The sequence below is a fragment of the Rhinopithecus roxellana genome, chromosome 19 (assembly GCF_007565055.1).
Source record: "Rhinopithecus roxellana isolate Shanxi Qingling chromosome 19, ASM756505v1, whole genome shotgun sequence".
Classification (NCBI taxonomy): Eukaryota; Metazoa; Chordata; class Mammalia; order Primates; family Cercopithecidae; genus Rhinopithecus; species Rhinopithecus roxellana.
In genome coordinates this window covers 46,066,381-46,086,173 of record NC_044567.1, presented here as the reverse complement: position 1 = coordinate 46,086,173, position 19,793 = coordinate 46,066,381, and the positions used below count along the sequence as shown (strand labels likewise).

At 49.2% G+C, this 19,793-nt stretch overlaps 1 protein-coding gene and 1 pseudogene across 1 annotated transcript; one reads left to right on the top strand and one right to left on the bottom strand.

Annotated features, from left to right (window-relative positions):
* Positions 1-1,975: 1,975 nt before the first annotated feature.
* On the bottom strand, positions 1,976-2,293 carry LOC104677214 (annotated as a pseudogene).
* Positions 2,294-15,379: 13,086 nt separating this feature from the next.
* On the top strand, positions 15,380-19,047 carry GGT6 (gamma-glutamyltransferase 6). The gene is made up of 4 exons (XM_010382177.2): positions 15,380-15,597; positions 16,217-16,419; positions 16,517-16,630; positions 16,916-19,047. The coding sequence occupies exons 1-4, from the start codon at positions 15,455-15,457 to the stop codon at positions 17,950-17,952; spliced, it is 1,497 nt and encodes a 498-aa protein (XP_010380479.1). The 5' UTR covers positions 15,380-15,454; the 3' UTR covers positions 17,953-19,047.
* Positions 19,048-19,793: the final 746 nt, after the last annotated feature.

Below are 19,793 nucleotides of genomic sequence, written 5' to 3'. Positions count from 1 at the left end.
TAACTATACAGTTAACAGGGTTGCTAAAAATAAATTTTAAAAATAAATTTAAAAAATAATAATTTATCTGATAAAGGACTTGTATCCAGCATGTGCAGGGAACTCTTAAAATTCAGTAGTAGGCCGGGCACAGTGGGTTATGCCTGCAATCACAGAACTTTGGGAGGCTGAGGTGGGTGGATCACCTGAGGTCAGGAGTTCAAGACCAACCTGGCCAACATGGTGAAAACCCATCTCTACTAAAAATATAAAAATTAGCTGGGCATGGTGGCAGGCACCTGTAATCCCAGCTACTCGGGAGGCTGAAGCAGGAGAATCGCTTGAACCTGGGAGGCAGAGGCTGCAGTGAGCCGAGGTTGCACCAATGCACTCCAATCTGGGTGACAAGAGTGAGACTCTGTCAAAAAACACCACCACCACCTCAGTAATAAAATAAAATCACCTGATTTTTTTAATGGGAAAAAGATTTCAACAGACATTTCAGCAAAGAAGATATATGAGTAGCAATAAATGAATAAAATGATGTCCAATATCATTAGACATGAGGGAAATGGAAATTAAAACTATAATGAGATACCACTACACACACACACACACACACACACACACACACACACATACCTTAAAAACCGACAATACAGGCTGGGCGCGGTGGCTCACGCCTGTAATCCCAGCACTTTGGGAGGCCGAGACGGGCGGATCACAAGGTCAGGAGATCGAGACCATGGTGAAACCCCGTCTCTACTAAAAATACAAAAAATTAGCCGGGCGCGGTGGCGGGCGCCTGTAGTCCCAGCTACTCAGGAGGCTGAGGCAGGAGAATGGCGTGAACCCGGGAGGCGGAGCTTGCAGTGAGCCGAGATCGCGCCACTGCACTCCAGCCTGGGCGACAGAGCGAGACTCCGTCTCAAAAAAAAAAAAAAAAAAAAAACCGACAATACTTAAGTGTTGCCAAGAATACAGAGCAACTGGAATGTTCATCCCATGCTGGTGGGAAAGCAAAATGGTAGAGTTATTTTGGAAAATAAATTGGTGGATTTCTTGCTGAGTTAACCATATACTTACCATATGACCCGGCAATCTCACTCAGATATTTATCCAAGAAGAATGAAAACATACGTCCCCAAAAAGGCTTGTACACAAATGCTTATAATGCCTATATTCACTATAGTAAACAATTGGAAACAATCCAGTCTACATTAACGGGTGAATCGATACATTGTGGTACATAGATACAATAAACACTACTCAGCAATCAAAAGAAAAAACAGATGCACGGAATGACATGGATGCTTCTCAAAGGCTTCATGCTAAGTGAAAGAAGAAATGAACAAGTACATCTTGTATGATTCCATTTACAATATATAAGTCCTCAAAACATGATTTCTTAGGTAAAGACCAACATATACGGATCAAAATCAGATGAGTGGTTGTCAAGGAGCAGAGGTAAGGGGTGGAGCAAAGGGGGACTAGGAAAATGCTCAGTTGTTGGAAATGTTCTTTGTCTTTTTTTTTTTTCAGGTGTTAGAATGAATGTTTTATTGTCATCCAGATGGCATTTGGGTTTATAGTCTTCATACTTTGTTTGTTTGTTTTTTTTTTGTAAATTAAAAAAATTGGCCGGGCATGGTGGCTCAAGCCTGTAATCCCACCACTTTGGGAGGCCGAGACGGGCGGATCACGAGGTCAGGAGATTGAGACCATCCTGGCTAACACGGTGAAACCCCGTCTCTACTAAAAAATACAAAAAACTAGCCGGGCCAGGTGGCGGGCGCTTGTAGTCCCAGCTACTCAGGAGGCTGAGGCAGGAGAATGGCATAAACCCGGGAGGCGGAGCTTGCAGTGAGCTGAGATCCGGCCACTGCACTCCAGCCTGGGCGGCAGAGCGAGACTCCGTCTCAAAAAAAAAAAAAAAAAAAAAAAAAATTACAAGTTTTAAATAGCCAATGGCTGGTGATGTTTTCAGAAAACACGATTAGACTAATTCATTCATGGTGGCTTCAAGTTTTTCCTTATGAGCTCCAGAAAGTTCACCCACTTTGTGTCCCTTCTTAAAAAAACTGGAATGTTGGCATGCATTTGACTTCACACTCTGAAGCAACATCCTGACAGTCATCCACATCTGCTTCAAGGAATACCACATTGAAATACTTTCCAGAGAGGGGATAAAGAAAGGCTTGATCATTCTGCAAGGCCCATACCACGTGGCTGAGAAGTCATCTACTACAAGTTTATCGCCTGCGGCATCCAAGGCTTCCTAAAAAGCAGCCTCGCTCTTGACCTGCTTCACCATCTTGGCTGCTGAGGTCTGATGAGCGGCTGTCTTTTTTTTTTTTTCTTTTTAAATAGGAAATGACCGTTTTCATTTGTAGCCTGTTACCCCATAATTCTTTAGGATGTTCAAAGTTGGAGTGACCACATGCCTGTCCCTGTTCCTCTTGACACTCAGTGAGCAGCCATCTGAGTAAGTGGAAGTGTGACATTTGCTCCAGGTATTATATCAGGAGCCTTAAATCCAGAATTTGCTGGATTGAGTCTTTTAGCCCAATAGTTTGCCACCATTGCCAGATTTGGGAGCATCCAAGGAGAGACCTCAAATCATAATGGGTTGGTGCAGGGCTCCCCCATACTCAAAAAACTGTCCATGTGTTTTCCGGGCAAGCGTCTCTTTCTCCTCGAATACAACAATCTTGGTTACACCGACGGCAGTGCAATAGATCGGTCCATACACTGATCTAAGAACATCCTGATGGTACAACATGTTGTCATTCGCACTCTACCAGCCACTAGTCTATAACCTGGTCGAGTAGCTCTTTCTCCGGGGACTCGAATTCTGTTGTCAAAGCAAAGACCAGTGATCCCACCCACGGTCTCGAATTAATTAAACCAGTTAGTCGCCAGCCCTGCGTTGTAATTGAGTGACAGGTTGGTACCATCCCCGTGTGTTGGTCTTTGGAGAGACACCATCAGGGTCTTGAATCATTTTTGAGCCTGGAGACTATTAACACACATTGTGTCCCTTGACTCTGCTGCTACGTTGCCCACCCGGTCACAACAGTGCCGAGGTACAGATGATATCTCGAAGGATGTGAGTTCCGGGTCCTTCCCTTTGAGGATTTCACCATACAGTGTTTTGATTTTGTTCTTTCCACTACTGGAATCGCAACACACCACTCCCTGGAGAGTCCTACAGAGATAAGAGATTCTCACGTAACGCCTCAAACCAAAAGCAGGGAAACACCTAACTTGCTGTGATGGGGTGAGGTGTGATCAATGGGTTGGATCGAGCCTCGATTTGGTGCTCTAACTCTCCCACTTCCCCAGTGCCAGGACATGGTTCCTCCACATAGGTTGGGTACTGTCCAAATTTCCCACTTAGCTCAAAGGACTTCCGCCCAGGAAATGGTCATGCAGAGGGAGGCTTGGAGCTGTCCACGGGGTCCTCCACGGTGAACTATAGTGTTGGCTGCGGGAGTGATCGGTTCCTTTGTTGTCTTAATTGTGGTGTCAGTTGCTGGCAATATACACAAAAATTGGTGACTTTTACTTTATGTAAATTATACCTCAGCTGGGCACGGCGGCTCATGCCTGTAATCTCAGTACTTTGGGAGGCTGAGGTGGGTGGATCACGAGGTCAGGAGTTCGAGACCAGCCTGACCAATATGGTGAAATCCCATCTCTACTAAAAATACAAAAGTTACCTGGGCTTGGCAGCGGGTACCTGTAGTCCCAGCTACCTGGGAGCGGGCTTGGCAGTGGGCGCCTGTATTCTCAGCTACCTGGGAGGCTGAGGCAGGAGAATCGCTTGAACCTGGGAGGCAGAGGTTGCGGTGAGCCGAGATCGTGCCACTGCACTCCAGCCTGGGTGACAGAGCAAGACCCCGTCTCAAAAAAAAAAAAAAAAAAAAAAAAAATATATATATATATATATGTATATATATATATATACCTCAATAAAACTGATTTTTAAAATCCAAGTCCTGAAACAGTGGCTATGCCTGTAATCCCAGCATTTTGGAAGGCCGAAGTGGGAAGATTGCTCAAGCCTAGGAGTTCAAAACCAGCCTAGTGAACATGACAAGACCCCATCTCTACAAAAAAAAAAAAAAAAAAAAAAAAATTAGTATATGTGCTGCCGAAGCAATCACACAAAAAAATGATTAATTCAGTGCATGAGAGATGTGGTAGCTGATAGTGGTTTTGATCATACATTGAAGAGAGTTAGCTGCATTGGAAACTGGTACCCCTGAAATCTATCGCAGGAAAAGGATGTGTGATTGTTTCCTATGGGCCAGATGTGAGCTATGCAGGAGGGAGAACCAGCATCATGCCACATTGAAACCTGCCTAACCTTGAGCAAGAGCTATTAAAAACAAAGCAAAACAAAACAAAACACAAGGAATAAAACCTGCCCAGGAGCGCCACCTGGAGAGAAAGATGCGGCCCCAGCAGCAAGAAACTGAGGCCTGAGCCGCATGTGAGCCAAGAAGAGTTCAGCTATACCCAGGGAACTGGAGGTGAGACCCCAATAATGGGGTCGGCTGGAGGTCTTGGAAGGACTTAAAGAAGTCCCCCAATAGATAAAGAGTCAGCTATACACAAAGTCCAAAAAGCTTCTATACCAGCTGGTACAATACAAAATCAGATATTTCCTGCCCCTTTCTTCCTCTTCCCTGGCCATGTCAACCCCGGGGGTACAAAAGCAGCCAAGTGAGTGAGGAGGAGAATCCCAGGGCATAGGAGCAGGTAGGGGTTGGGGGTACATTGAGAAGTTCATTAGAGTCTCTCTCCTCACCATACCCTTTCTTACACACACACACACACACACACACACACACACACACACACACACACACTTTTCCTCTTGCATGCTGCTTGCCCAAAACAGACCGAGAAGGTGCAAGGGAGTTTTTAACTTTAAATGGACTTTCACATTTGGGGGAGGGGCTGTGGGGTGTTTTGGGGTTTTTTGGCTTATACCTTTTTTGCATTTTTTCATTGTGATACAATATACACAACACAAAATTTACCATTTTAACCAATTTACATGTATATGAATCATTTCAGTGGCCCCAAATGTGCTCAGGCTATTGCGCAGCCATCTGCAGAAGCTGTTCATCATCCCAGACGGAACCCCACACACTAAACAACAATCCCAGCTCACCTCCCCCCGCCCCTGGCAACCACTGCTCTACCCTCCAGCTCCATGAAAGGGACCACACTTATTTTTTTAATCGCAATTATTGAAATGAAACTTTTTTTTTTTGAGACAGGGTCTCACTCTGTCACCCAGGCCAGAGTACAGTGGTGCGATCTCAGCTCATTGCAACCTCTGCCTCCCAGGTTCAAGCGATTCTCCTGCCTCAGCCTCCCGAGTAGCTGGGATTACAGGCGCCCGCCCCCATAACTGGCTAATTTTGTATTTTTAGTAGAGATGGGGTTTCACCATGTTGGCCAGGCTGGTCTCAAACTCCTGACCTCAGGCGGTCCACCCACCTCGGCCTCCCAAAGTGCTGGGATTACAGGCGTGAGCCACTGCGCCTGGCTGAAATGAAACTTTTATAACTTGAAGTGACCCAAAAACTTTTTACCAAAGGAGAGTGTCCCAAAAAGACATGGGCCTGCTCTATGTTCCATTCAAAAGAACGGTGAGGGGCCATCCCCACAAAACAGATTTGAATGGAGATTAGGAGATTAAAATAAAGGCAGACTGCGAGTCCTATTTGTTCAACCTCACAGCTACACAAAGGAGAGATTTATTTCGCCCGTGTGACAAGAAATGTAAAGATCTAGAGTCCAGGGCAGAAATCACTGGTTGAGAGGTGAGTAAGGCCCAGCCTCCGTTTAGCTGCCTGCCGCACGGTCCTTAGCGCAGCCGTGCTGTCCCCAGGGCCCAGGACTAGAGTCGGAATTCCAGCAGGAAGAAAGGGAAAGGGCAAAGGTTCTTTGGAGAATTGGGGAAATCATTCCTGTGTTCTGTGGTTCAGAGGAGGGACCTGGTTGACAAAGCCTGCTCGAAAGGATCAAGAAACGAGAAGTGGTGGGCTCAGTAGCTCACGCGTTCATCCCAGCACTTTGGGAGGCCGAGACGGGTGGGTCACCTGAGGTCAGGAGTTTGAAACCAGCCTGGCCAACTTGGTGAAACCTGTCTCTACTAAAAAATGCAAAAATCAGCTGCTTGTGGTGGCACGCTCCTGTAATCCCAGCTACTCAGGAGGCCGAGGCAGGAGAATCGCTTGAACCCAGGAGGTGGGGGTTGCAGTGAGCTGAGATCGTGCCACTGCATTCCAGCCTGGATGACAGAGTTAGACTCCGTCTTAAAATAAATAAATAAATAAATAAATAAATAAATAAATAAATAAATAAATAAATAGAGAAGCGGCACGGCAGAGTCTCTCGATAGGGCCAGACTGGCCAATGATTCTCATCTCCAAATCTCCGAATACTGAAGTCATACACACGTATGAAAAGGCCTGGGGAGGGCTGGATGCAGTGGCTGAAACCCAGCCTATTTAATAATTCCCAGTTAGAAAATCTCGGCCAGGCGCGGCGGCTCACACCTGTAATCTTAGCACTTTGGGAGGCCAAGGTGGGCGGAGTGCCTGAGCTCAGGAGTTCGAGGCCAGCCTGGGCAACATGGTGAAACCCCATCTCTACTAAAATACAAAAAAAATCATTAGCTAGGTGTGGTGGTACACACTTGTAGTCCCAGCTACTCGGGAGGCTAAGGTGGGAGAATCGCTTGAACCTGGGAGGGAGAGGTTGCAGTGAGCCCAGATCGCACCACTGCATTCCAGCCTGGGTAACAGAGTAAGACTTTATCTCAAAAAAAAAAAAAAAAAAAAAAAGAAAGAAAGAAAAGAAAAGAAAAGAAAAAAGGAAAAAGAAAATCTAGATGCTTTGGGAGGTGGTGGGCAGATTGGTTGAGCCCAGGAGTTTGAGACCAGTCTAGGCAACATAGTGAAAACTCATCTCTACTAAAAAAAAAAAAAAAAAAAAAGGTTGGACATGGTAGCTCAGGCCAGTAGTCCCAACTACTTGGGAGGCTGAGGTGGGAGGATCACGTGAACCCAGGAGGCAGACGTTGCAGTGAGCTGAGATTGAACCACTGCCCTCCAGCCTGGGAGACAGAGTAACATGCTGTCTCACGAAAAAAAAGTGAGAGGTATGGGGTGGGCTCACACCTGTAATCTTAACACTTTGGAAGGAAGGAGGATCTTTTGAAGCCAGGAGTTTGAGACCAGCCTGGGCAACACAGCAAGATCCTATCTCTACAGAAAATTTAAACATTAGCTGGGCCTGGTGGTACATACCTGTGATCCCAGCTACTCAAAAGGCTGAGGCAGGAGGACCACTTGAACCTAGAAAATCAAGGCTGCAGTGAGCCACGATTGCACCACTGCACTCCAGCGTGGGTAACAGAGCAAGACCCTGTGTCAAAAATAAATACATAAATAAATAAAATTTTAAAGACCTGGAGACAATTCTCGAACTGGCTGAGCTTAGGCACCATGTTTGCCCTTGGCTATACGAGCAGGGAAGATTGAGGAAGGATCTGCTCCCTCAGCTTCTGTAGTGGAAGAGAGTGGGGGAGGCAGGCACTGTTATTCACCCTGTTAAATAAATGAGCCGAACCTTGAGCTCTACGCTGTTTACTTCTTCAGGACAGGACTGCTAGCACAAAAACCCATAAGAGCTAAACTCAGTTTTTTACACATCCAGTTGCTTTTAATTAAATAGCCCAAATAAATGTATTTCTAGCCACTTAGAGCCTGCTTGCTTTATGTACCCTGCCAGACTGCACCCCACAAGTGCTGGCCATAGAGAGGATAAACCCTGGGGTTACAACAGAGCCCAAGCCAGGGCTGCCCTTTGCAGTTCTCTGACCCAGAGACACCCCTCCTCATCTAGACATGTAAACCGCCTCCCTGATACCCCTCTCCCCAGAAGCTCTCTTGTCTTCTCTTTCTGGATGGTGGCCCCACATCACTATCCTTAGAAGGACTCCCGCTATGGGGGACTTCCCCTCACAAGTAACCCTGTCTCAGAGCCGCCCCAGTAAAGCTCATTGCATGCTACTGCCATCTCGTGGTCATTTTCCTCTAGGTCAGCCCCAAACCCTAGGACTGTTAATGACCTCAACTTCTCTCCCCAGGATTCAACACACAGTAGCAAGGAATAATTCCCTATTAGAAAATCTGGGCTGGGCACGGTGGCTCACGCCTGTAATCCCAGCACTTTGGGAGGCCAAGGTGGGCGGATCACCTGAAGTCGGGAGTTTGAAACCAGCCTGACCAACACGGAGAAACCCCATCTCTACTAAAAAAAAATACAAAGTTACTGGGCATGGTGGGGCATGCTTGTAATCCCAGCAACTTGGGAGAGGAAAACTCTGTCAAAAAAAAAAAGAATAGAAAAGAAAAGAAAAGAAAAGAAAAGAAAGAAGGAAAGAAAGAAAGAAAGAAAGAAAGAAAGAAAGAAAGAAAGAAAGAAAGAAAGAAAAAAAGAAAGAAAGAAAAAGAAAAAAAAAAGAAAAATCTGGACTAGGCGTGGTGGCTCACATCTGTAATCCCAGCTCTTTGGGAGGTCAAGGTGGGCAGATCACCTGAGGTTGGGAGTTCAAGACCAGCGTGACCAGTATGGAGAAACCCTGTCTCTACTAAAAAAATACAAAAATGAGCCAGGCGTGGTGGTGCATGCCTGTAATCCCAGCTACTTGGGAGGCTGAGGCAGGAGAATCGCTTGAACCTGGGACACAGAGATTGCAGTGAGCTGAGATCATGCCACTGCACACAGAGCGAGACTCTGTCTCAAAAAAAAAAAAAAGAAAGAAAGAAAAAGAAAAAGAAAATCTGGATGCTATTAAGGAGAAGAATAGAGGGTAGGCAGCCAGGAACCTGGTTGTGGTGGCACGCAGGTAATGTCTAAGATAAACAAGACTCTCGGCACAAGACAAAGGCTGAGGCCGAAAGGCAGCTAGAATACTTTTGACAAGCTGTAAAAGCAGTGAATAAAGAAGTAGATGCAACCAGGAAAGAGACACCCCAAGCGCCTCATAATTCATCCCTTCTGCTTTAGAAATATTAAGAAAAAAAATTTACAAAGCAATGGCCTCCTACTGGAATTGAACTTCCTTAGTCTGAGTCTTCCTCCTTAGTCCAGGTCTAAGACACACTCTTCCTGAGAGCCAACAGGTCAGGAAAGCACAAATGCCCTCTTTACCTTTGCAGAGTCTTTGAGCCAGGGTCCAATGTGATCCAGTGCTGCTTCTGCCTCCCGGCTCCCGCTTCAAGCTGCAGATGCTGTTTGCTGCCCTCTAGGGACTCCTAGAAGGATATGCATCAGTCAGTGTTATTAATTGTAAACGAAAGACATACTTCTGCCTGAGTTAAATAGAAAATAAATTTATGAAAAATCGGTGGGCACAGAAAGTGGATGGGGGGTAGAGATGTTGGAGAGCTAGCTCAGAGGCTATGCAGCCAAGACCAATGCTCAAAATCACGTTGCAGAAATGTCTGGGGAAGGCACCACTGTCTCCACCTCATTTGAGCACCAGCTGCCATGGTTTATATCCCTGACCTTGACCATTAGATACTGTGTTGCCACAACTCTGAGGCAAGATTGTAAAGGTGCACTGCTGTCCCTACCAGGTAAAAGCAAATGACTTCGGGATTCTTTGGTTATTGGAATAAAGAACAAAACATTTGGCCAGGGGCAGTGGCTCATGCCTGTAATCGCAGCACTTTGGGAGGCCAAGGCAGGCAGATCACCTGAGGTCAGGAGCTCGAGATCAGCCTGGCCAACGTGGTAAAACCCCATCTCTACTAAAAATACAAAAATTACCCAGGCATGGTGGCACACGCCTGTAATCCCAGCTACTCGGGAGGCTGAGACAGGAGAATCGCTTGAACCTAGGAGGTAGAGGTTGCAGTGAGCCGAGATTGTGCCACTATGCTCTAGCCTGGGTGACAGAGACGAACTTCATCTCAAAACATAAATAAATAAATAAAATAAAAAATAAAATAAAAAAAGAAGAAAGCATTTTCCAGGAGCTATGTTGATTTTCCCCGTAAAGAAACACCTAGAGGCTGGGCATGGTGGCTCACGCCTGTAATCCCAGCACTTTGGGAGGCCGAGGCGGGTGGGTCACCTGAGGTCAGGAGTTCAAGACCAGCTCAGCCAATGTGGCGAAACCCTGTCTCTACTAAAAATGCAAAAATTAGCTGGGTGTGGTGGTGGGCACCTGTAATCCCAGCTGCTCAGGAGGCTGAGACAGGAGAATTGCTTGAACCTGGGTGGTGGAGTTTGCAGTGAGCTGAGATTACGCCACTGTGCTCCAGCCGGGGTGACAGAGATAAACTCCATCTCAAAAAAAAACAAAAAAACAAAACAAAAGAAGAAAGCATTTTCCAGGAGCTATGTTGATTTTCCCCATAAAGAAACACGTAAAGGCTGGGCATGGTGGCTCATGCCTGTAATCCCAGCCCTTTGGGAGGCTGACATGGGTAGATCACCTAAGGTCAGGAGTTCAAGACCAGCCTGGCCAACATGGTGAAACCCTGTCTCTACTAAAAATGCAAAAATTAGCCAGGTGTGATGGCAGGCACCTGTAATCCCAGCTAGTTGGGAGGCTGAGGTAGAAGAATTGCTTGAACCCAGGAGACGGAGGTTGCAGTGAGTCGAGATCGCACCACTGCAATCCAGCCTGGGCAACAGAGCAAGACTCTGTCTCAAAAAAAAAAAAAAAAAAAAAAAAAGAAAGAAACACCTAGAACAGCAGCTACAATTTGAGTGACTCTTTTTTTTTTTTTTTTTTTTAACTATATCTACTGTTATTTTCCAAGGCCCATCTGTCTTCTGCCTTGTACAAGCCCCTAAATTAAACTCAAGTATGATAGGAATCACTATCTTTTTTTTTTTTTGAGACAGAGTTTCCCTCTTCTTCCCTCTTGAACCCAGCAGGTGGAGGTCGCAGTGAGGCGAGATCGCGCTACTGCACTCCAGCCTGGGCAACAGAGCAAGACTCCATCTGGAAAAAAAAAAGAATGAGGATTTGCCATTTACCAGGGTAATTGTAAACTCAGGAAATGGGAATACCTACGTCTTTCACGGACTATTGGATGCTGACTCTGAGTTAAGAATTTCTGAATGCCATTGTATTGCAACAGGAATCACCTGGAACAATTTTTTAAAGTACTTTAACGATATTCTGGTATTTTGGTCACATTGCACAGAGAGAGCTATCTTGCAAGGAAAAGCCACTTTCATCCCCACCCCCAACCCTGCCACATACACATACTTCATTGTCTCTATTCTATAGAGTCAAATCCCAGCATGTCCAAGAGGGCCGATTATAAAGTCAATCTGGGGAAAGGCTTACACACGCATGGGGCCCATACTCTTCCTTGTTTCTCGTCTCAGGGTCCTTTCTTGGTTAGAAGGGGCAGCCAGAGGCCAGGTGTAGTGGCTCAAGCCTGCAATCCCAGTACTTTGGGAGGCCAAGGCAGACAGATCAATCTGAGGCCAGGAGTTTGAGACCAACCTGGTCAACATGGTGAAACCCTGTCTCTACTAAAAAATATAAAAATTAGCCGGTTGTGGTGGTGGGTGCCTGTAATCCCAGCTACTTGGGAGGCTGAGGCAGGAGAATCACTTGAACCTGGGAGGCAGAGGTTGCGATGAGCTGAGATCGTGCCATTGCACTCCAGCCTGGGCAACAAGAACGAAACTCCATCTTAAAAAACAAAACAAAACAAAAAACATCATCATGACTGAGACTCACTTTCAGAGAAGCTGATTCAATTGGCGTGGGAGTGGGAGAAAGGGAAGGGCGAGGATATTGGTGTTTGGGTGTCGTCCAATTGCTACAGGTGATTCGAATTGCAGAAATCACTAGCTAAAGCGGTGGTTCTCAACCTTGCCTGCACATTGAAAACACCTGGGAAGCTTCAAAAACTGATGAAGCGGCCGGGCGCGGTGGCTCAAGCCTGTAATCCCAGCACTTTGGGAGGCTGAGACGGGCGGATCACGAGGTCAGGAGATCGAGACCATCCTGGCTAACATGGTGAAACCCTGTCTCTACTAAAAAAAATACAAAAAATTAGCCAGGCGCGGTGGCGGGCGCCTGTAGTCCCAGCTACTCGGGAGGCTGAGGCAGGAGAATGGCGTAAACCCGGGAGGTGGAGCTTGCAGTGAGCTGAGATCCGGCCACTGCACTCCAGCCCGGGCGACAGAGCGAGGCTCCGTCTCAAAAAAAAAAAAAAAAAACTGATGAAGCTACAATCTAGAGATCCTGATTTCGTTATTTAACTGGTCTGCATAGGTATTAGAATTTTCCAAAGCTTGCCAGGTAATTGTAACATGTATCCAAGGTTGAGAACCATTAGGATAAGAGGACAAATGAGGAAATGAATGGAGAAATTAATGAATCTACAGTCTTACGCTTCAGACTTCAAGCCACCCTTTGTGTGTGTGCACGCACACATGCGTATGTAGATTATCCGTAATAATCACTGGGGAGACTGAGGCTCACAGAGCAGAGAGAAAGGAATTCATGCTTTTGGAGGGACTGCTCTGTACTAAGCACTGGTCTAGATGCTTTAAATATATTTTCTTTTTTTTTTTTTCTTGCTCTGTCGCCCAGGCTGGAGTGTTGTGGCACGATCTCAGTTAACTACAAGCTCTACCTCCTGGGTTCACGCCATTCTCCTGCCTCAGCCTCCCGAGTAGCTGGGACTACAGGTGCCCACCACCACACCCAGCTAATATTTTTGTATTTTTAGTAGAGACGGGGGTTTCACCATGTTAGCCAGGATGGTCTCGATCTACTGACCTCGTGATCCACCTGTCTTGGCCTCCCAAAGTGCTGGGATTACAGGCATGAGCCCCCACGCCTGGCCACTTTAAATATATTTTGTGTAATCCTCAAAACAGCCCTAGGAAGATAAATATTGTTATCCTCATTTTACAGAAGTGAAATCAAGACTCCCAGAGGTTAAATGTCTCTCCTGCAGTCATATATTCAGTTATTAGCAGACATAGGACTAGACCCAGTTCTCCTGAAGCCATTGTCAACACCCACCCCTACCCTGAGCCCTAAAATGACCGAGTCCATCTACCCCTGGAGCTACTTTGGCCTGAGCATTTTATCCCCAGAACCCATCTGCATCTAATTGGAGCTTAGCTGATAGGTCCAGAGCTACAGGAATGAGAAAGGCCACACTAAGAAATGTTCCCAGAACCCAACCAGTGGAGGTCTTGTCCCAAAGAGCTTGTCAGGACCTAGCTCTAAGAGCAGAGGAATGTTGGCTGGGCAGGGTGGGGGCCAAAAATAATTCTGCCTGCTGGACAAAAGGAGCAATGCTAGGAGTCCAAAGGCCAGACTGAGGCTGGGGCAGGAGATGTGGGCAGCACAGAGCCGTAAGGCTCTCAGATGCCTTTTCTCAGGAAGGAAGGACGGACCTTCATTCTGAAATTCTAACCTTCTTACACCATGTTAACAGAAAGTGAAACTGAATTATTTTATGACATACATGTCATAAAATCATAAAAATGGTCATTTTGATTCCCATCTCCCAACCACTGGCAAAATAAGAAGGTGGCAACCCTAGGCTGCTCTGTTTGGTTGGTTGGTTGGTTTTTTATTGGTCCAAGAAAAAAAAAAAAAAGGAAACCAAAGGTTTCTCTGGGGAATGAGAGACAGAAACCAGCTCAGGGAAGAAACAGGAGAGAAAGAGGTGAAGACAGCAGGTGTACACTTTTGTTTTAGATTGGAGGTGTGGTTCCAGGACTGGCAGTTAGGAAAGCATGTTCTAGACCCTACACCTGGAGCCAGACTTTCTGGGAGGGGAGCCCAGCGATCTGACTTAACAAGCTGCCCAGGTGATCGTGACGCACACCAGCCTTAAAGAACCCCTGTACTTGCTTGTGAAGAGGCCGCGAGAAAGGGAAGCAGCTGGAGAACCAGATGGGATGATGGATGATTTGAAGGATGATTTTCATGGTGGTTGTTTTAATGTAGAAAATACATGAGCTTTTTCATTTTTACTTTTTTATTGAAAGACAATATTCATACAGAAAAGTACACGTCATCATTGCCCAACTTGATACATTTTCACACTCAGGGCACTTGTGTCACCAGCACTCAGATTAAGAAGCAACATCTTGGCTGGGCGTGGTGGCTCACACCTGTAATTCCAGTACTTTGGGAGGCCGAGGCGGGTGGATTACCCGAGGTCAAGAGTTCAAGACCAGCCTGGCCAACATGTCTCTACTAAAAACACAAAAAATTAGCCAGGCATGGTGGCACGTGCCTGTAATCCCAGCCACTTGGGAGGCTGAGGCAGGAGAATTGCTTGAACTCGGGAGGTGGAAGTTGCAGTGAGCTGAGATTGCACCATTGCACTCCAGCCTGGGCAGCAAGAACGAAAATTCTGTCAAGAAAGAAAGAAAAGAAAGGGAAGAAAAGAAAGGAAAGGAAAGGAAGGAAAAGAGAGGAAAGAAAGGACATCTCCAGCATCCCAGAAGCCCCCCGGTCCCTGCTCCAGTCACTATCTAACTTCTAAGGGCAGACTGTTGTTGCCTGTGTGTGTACTTTGTGTAAATGAAAGCATGTAGCGCGTGCTGTCTCCTGCCTGGCTGCTTTCCTTCGTCCTTATGTTTGTCAGACTTGTGTACACTATTGCATATGATTGCAGATTGCTCATTCTCATTGCTGCAGAGTGGTCCGTTGTGACTTACATCATTCATTCTAGCGATAATGGGCATTTGGGCACTTTCCAATTTGGGGCCGTTACAAACAGCACTGTTTTGCAACAAGTCCTTGATGGGAATCCCAAAATGAACTTAGAAATGTTGGTTTCCAGGCTGTGGCGCTACCTTCTGGACAAAAGTCGCAAAACACGCACAGGGAGTTATGAACCAAGTTGCTCCCCAAAGAAACCCAGACCCAGAGTAGCCACAGGCTGAGCCTTGACCCCAGCCAGAGACCAGACACCCCTACGCCAGAACCTAGTCACGTGCTGACTCAAGCACATGGGAGCTCCGACCCAAGCCACCATGTAACTGTAGCTCTAATTCAAGTCCACAGTCCCTAAACTACAGTCCTGGGGGCATCCATGGGCTACATCCTCCAAGGGGAGGAGCCCAGCAGGTGCCTGGGTGTCAAGGTTGTGGCATTAGGGGTGAACTCCTCGTCGACCTCACTGAGCTGTGACCCCTTACAGGCAGTCACCTGGGAGCCCTGTCGCTAGAGCTCCTCGGGCCTTGTGTCCTAATGGGGCAGGCTCTGATGCAGCCTCCTTGGCTCCGTGCCCTGCCCAGACCTGTTCTGGATTCCACCCCCACCCTTCCCCAAGGTCGCTGCCACCTCCCACCTGCCAGGCTTGGGCAGGGCCTCTGAGACACAGCCGGGAAGGCTGGCAGGCAGGAGGGCTGGGGTGAGCACTGGGGGGCCATGGAGCTGGCAGCAGAGCCTGTAGTCTATCAGAAGCTGCTGCCCTGGGAGCCAAGCTTGGAGTTGGAGGAGGAGGAAGAGGAGGAGGAGGAGACATCAGAAGTGCTGGTTCCAAACCCCTGGAGGCACCAGGACTCTTCCAGGTAGGTAAGGGAGGGGTCTGAGCACCAGGCTCCCCAGGCTTGAGGTTGGCAAGTCTCTGTCTCTGAGCCCCTCAGGAGGACCAGGCAACTCCCCGCTGGGCTTAGCTCTAGGCACTGTCCGATGGATTTGGGGGAAAACCTAGGCTGTAGCCCCAGACTTGGCCTGACCCAATCAAAAGTCTATGTACCTGGAGGGACATTTGTTCCAAGCCGGCTTCTGTCCCATCTGCTGCTCTGTCAAAGGTCCCCAGCCCGCAAGCCCTGGTGCAGGAGGCACCTGCTGGGCAGGTTGGGGCCTGGCTATGCCTGGCTGGGCCTGCTCCCCAGCCGCTTCTCTCCTGCCTGCCACACCCCACTGGGCCTCCCTCCCACCTGATTGGACTCTGCCCCTCCAATCTCCCCTCCAGAGGATCCCTCCCCAGCTAGCCTGTTTCCCCAAGTGCTTTCCCACCTCCATGGCTTTGCCCAAGCTGTGCCAACTACCAAGACGCCCTTTCTCCTTGGCAGACTTGTACTCCTCTTGTTAAATCAAACCTTTTGGGAAACATTCCCTGGGGTCTCTTGGGGTTCGTGGGCATCCCTCTGTCCCAGTCCTGGCTCAGGACACCCCCCGCCACAGGAACAAGGCTGGTGGGCTGTCTGGAACGTGGGCCCGTGTAATGGCGGCCCTGCTGCTGCTGGCTGTTGGCTGCTCCCTGGCTGTGAGGCAGCTCCAGAATCCGGGCAGCTCGACAGGAAGCTTGGGCTCTGTGGCCCCTCCACCCGGCGGACACTCCCACGGCCCTGGCGTATACCACCACGGTGCCATCATCAGCCCTGCAGGTCAGTCAGTACTGGGGGCAGCTTGGGGGAGGGGAGGGTCGGGGGTCACCAGCCCAGCTCCCCTCCTTGCTGCATGACAGTGCCTTCCTTGCTGCAGTCACATGCTCCCACCTAGGCCGAGAGCTGCTTGTTGCCGGGGGCAACGTCGTGGATGCTGGAGTTGCAGCCGCATTGTGCCTGGCAGTGGTGCATCCTCACGCCACAGGGCTAGGTCAGTGACCCCTGACCCCAGACTGCAACCCAACCCACAGCCTGATCAGTGACCTGGAACTTAGGGAGTCAGTAGCCCTGACCTCAAGGCTGCTTACTGAACAGGACCTAGGGTTTGGGCGGCAGTCCCAACCCCAGGCTATGACCCTTGAGCTCAGGTCCGTGAAACCTTGACCTCAGGCCTGGTCAGTAACTTCTGATCCCAGGCTCAGTCAAGGGATTTTGACTGAAACAAGTCAGTGAATCTTGACCTGCGGCTGCTGAGTGACCCCTCTGTCTCCTGCAGGTGCCACGTTTTGGGGCCTCTTCCACGATAGCTCCTCGGGCAATTCCACGGCCCTGACATCAGGCCCAGCACAGACCCTGGCCCCCGGCCTGGGGCTGCCCACGGCTCTGCCCACCCTGCACCTACTGCATGCACGCTTTGGTCGCCTGCCCTGGCCGCGCCTGCTAGTGGGCCCCACCACGCTGGCTCAGGAGGGCTTCCTGGTGGACACAGCCCTGGCAAGGGCTCTGGCGGCCCGGGGCACAGAAGGCCTCTGTCCACTACTTTGCCATGCTGATGGGACGCCCCTGGACGCTGGGGCCCGAGCCACCAACCCACAACTGGCAGCTGTGCTTCGCAGGGCATCCCTTGCTCCCACCTCAGACCTTGCTGGGGATGCTCTACTGAGTCGGCTGGCGGGAGACCTGGGGCTGCAGGTGCCCTCAGCTGGACCCAGGCCCACTTTGGAACCAGCACAGCAGCTACCTGTGCCCCAGGGCATCCTGTTCACCACCCCCAGTCCCTCAGCTGGCCCAGAACTGCTGGCACTGTTGGAGGCAGCCCTGCACTCCGGGGTGCCCATCCCTGACCCCTGCCCACCATTCCTGCAGACTGCTGTGAGCCCCGAGAGCAGCGCCCTGGCTGCCGTGGACAGCAGCGGCTCTGTGCTCCTTCTCACCTCCTCGCTCAACTGCTCCTTTGGCTCTGCACACCTGTCCCCAAGCACTGGGGTTCTGCTCAGCAACCTGGTGGCCAAGTCTACTGCTAGTGCCTGGGCCTGCCCCCTCATCCTCCGTGGCAGCCTGGATGACACAGAGGCCGATGTGTTGGGGCTCGTGGCTTCAGGGACCCCTGATGTGGCCAGGGCCATGACTCACACCATACTCAGGCATCTGGCGGCAGGACCCCCAACCCAGGCCCAGCACCAGGGGCAGCAGGAACCAACACAGCATCCCAACACTTGTGGCCGAGGGACCCTGCTCCAGGTGGCAGCCCACGCAGAGCACGCCCATGTCTCCAGTGTCCCCCATGACTGCTGCCCCTTCCAGGGGTTCTAACAGGATGGAAGTGGGTCTGGCAGAAGACAGAGTTATCTGAAGCAGGGGGGCAGGAGCAGAGCAGATCCAGCAGCAGTCGAGTGTGCACCCACAGGGTGTGGTGGCTCACATCTGTAATCTCAGCTCTTTGGGTAGACAAGGCAGGAAGACGCCTTGAGGCCAGGAGTTTGAAACCAGCCTAAACAACAGAGCAAGAACTTTCGTCTGTACTAAAAATTTAAAAATTTGCCGGGGCGGTGGCACATGCCTGTTGTCCTAGCTGCTTGGGAGGCTGAGGCAGGAAGCTTGCTTGAGCTCAGGAGTTCAAGGCTATAGAAAGCTAGGGTCACACCACTGCATTCCAGCCTGGACAACAGAGTGAGACCCTGTCTTTAATAATAATAATAATAATAGTAATAATAATAATAATAATAGCTGGATGCAGTGGCTCACGCCTGTAATCGCAGCACTTCGGGAGGCCGAGGCAGGTGGATCACCTGAGGCTAGGAGTTCGAGACCAGGCCTGGGCAACATGGTGAAACCCCGTCTCTACTAAAAATACAAAAAATTAGCTGGGTGAGGTGGCGTGCACTTGTAATCCCAGCTACTTGGGAGGCTGAGGCAGGAGAATCACTTGAACCCGGGAGGTGGAGGTTGCAGTGAGCCGAGATCGCACCATTGCAACCCCACCTGGGCAACAAGAGCGAAACCCTGTCTAAAAAAAAGAGTGTGTATCTATTATGTGCTCACTGCTGGCTCAGGCCCCAACCTCTGGCCTTTTCAGTTACCTAGACTTGAGTTCTGGCATCCAGAGCTAACACAATCATTCTTCAGATCACCCACACTGGATGGAATCTCTAGCTGTTTTATCAGCTAAGAACATCAGGGTAATAAGGAAAAAGCAGTAGGGCCTGGGGGTAGCACTGAGTTCAGATCCAGCTTTCAGGAGGACAGTGGAGAGTGCAGAGCCTCTGCCTAGGCTCTGGGCCCCACGGAGCAGGACAGGCAGAGCCCAGGGTACTGTTGGCATCTCTGTCCTTCCCTTCAGGACACCCCTTACCTATCTTCCTCAACCAGACTGGGTACAAAATAAAGATCAAGTCTCCTGGAAATCAAGCGCCATTCCTGCTTCTTGGTTAATTTTCCATCAGCTTTTGAACCAACTGGAGTCAGGGCTTCCCTGATGGGCAGCACAGGTGACCAACAACCAGAGAGGGGAGAGCCTGGGTTGACATCGTTCAGCTTCCCCCTGCTCCGTTCACCTCCTGCCTCCTGGGGCACCAGATGTGCAAGATGAATGTTTTCATTTCACTTTCTAGAACAGACAGCAAAGCAGAGAAGCGGTTGAGAGGGTGAGAAGGTGCCCCAGGGGCTTGGGTACAAAGGGGTTGGAGTTGAGCATGTGGAAATTCAAGGTGAAGGTTAGCCCTGACCTGCCCCCAGGGTTAGGTCCTCTCTGGACCACAGCCCTCTATACACAGCTTCTCAAACCAAGAAGCAACGGTGACCAGTAGCACTTCCCCTCCCTTGCCATTGTAAAAGGCTTCTCTGATTTAATAGACCGTTTGGTCCCACCACCTCCACCACCCACTCCCAAGAAAATTCTTCTCCATAACGGCACCACAATGTACCCAGTTATTTAGGTCCCAAACCTGGCATCCCTCTCATTTCCTCTTCCCCGACATCACCCACCAAATGCATCACCCACCCCATCTGCTCCACATCAGCCCAAATCTGACCTGTTCTCATTTTCCCTGGGTCCAGTTCACCAGTTTCTAAATGGTCTTCCCGTGCTTCCACCTACGCAGACCTACAGTCCATCCCCCACACAGCAGCCAGCATCATCTTGTTAACATGTAAAT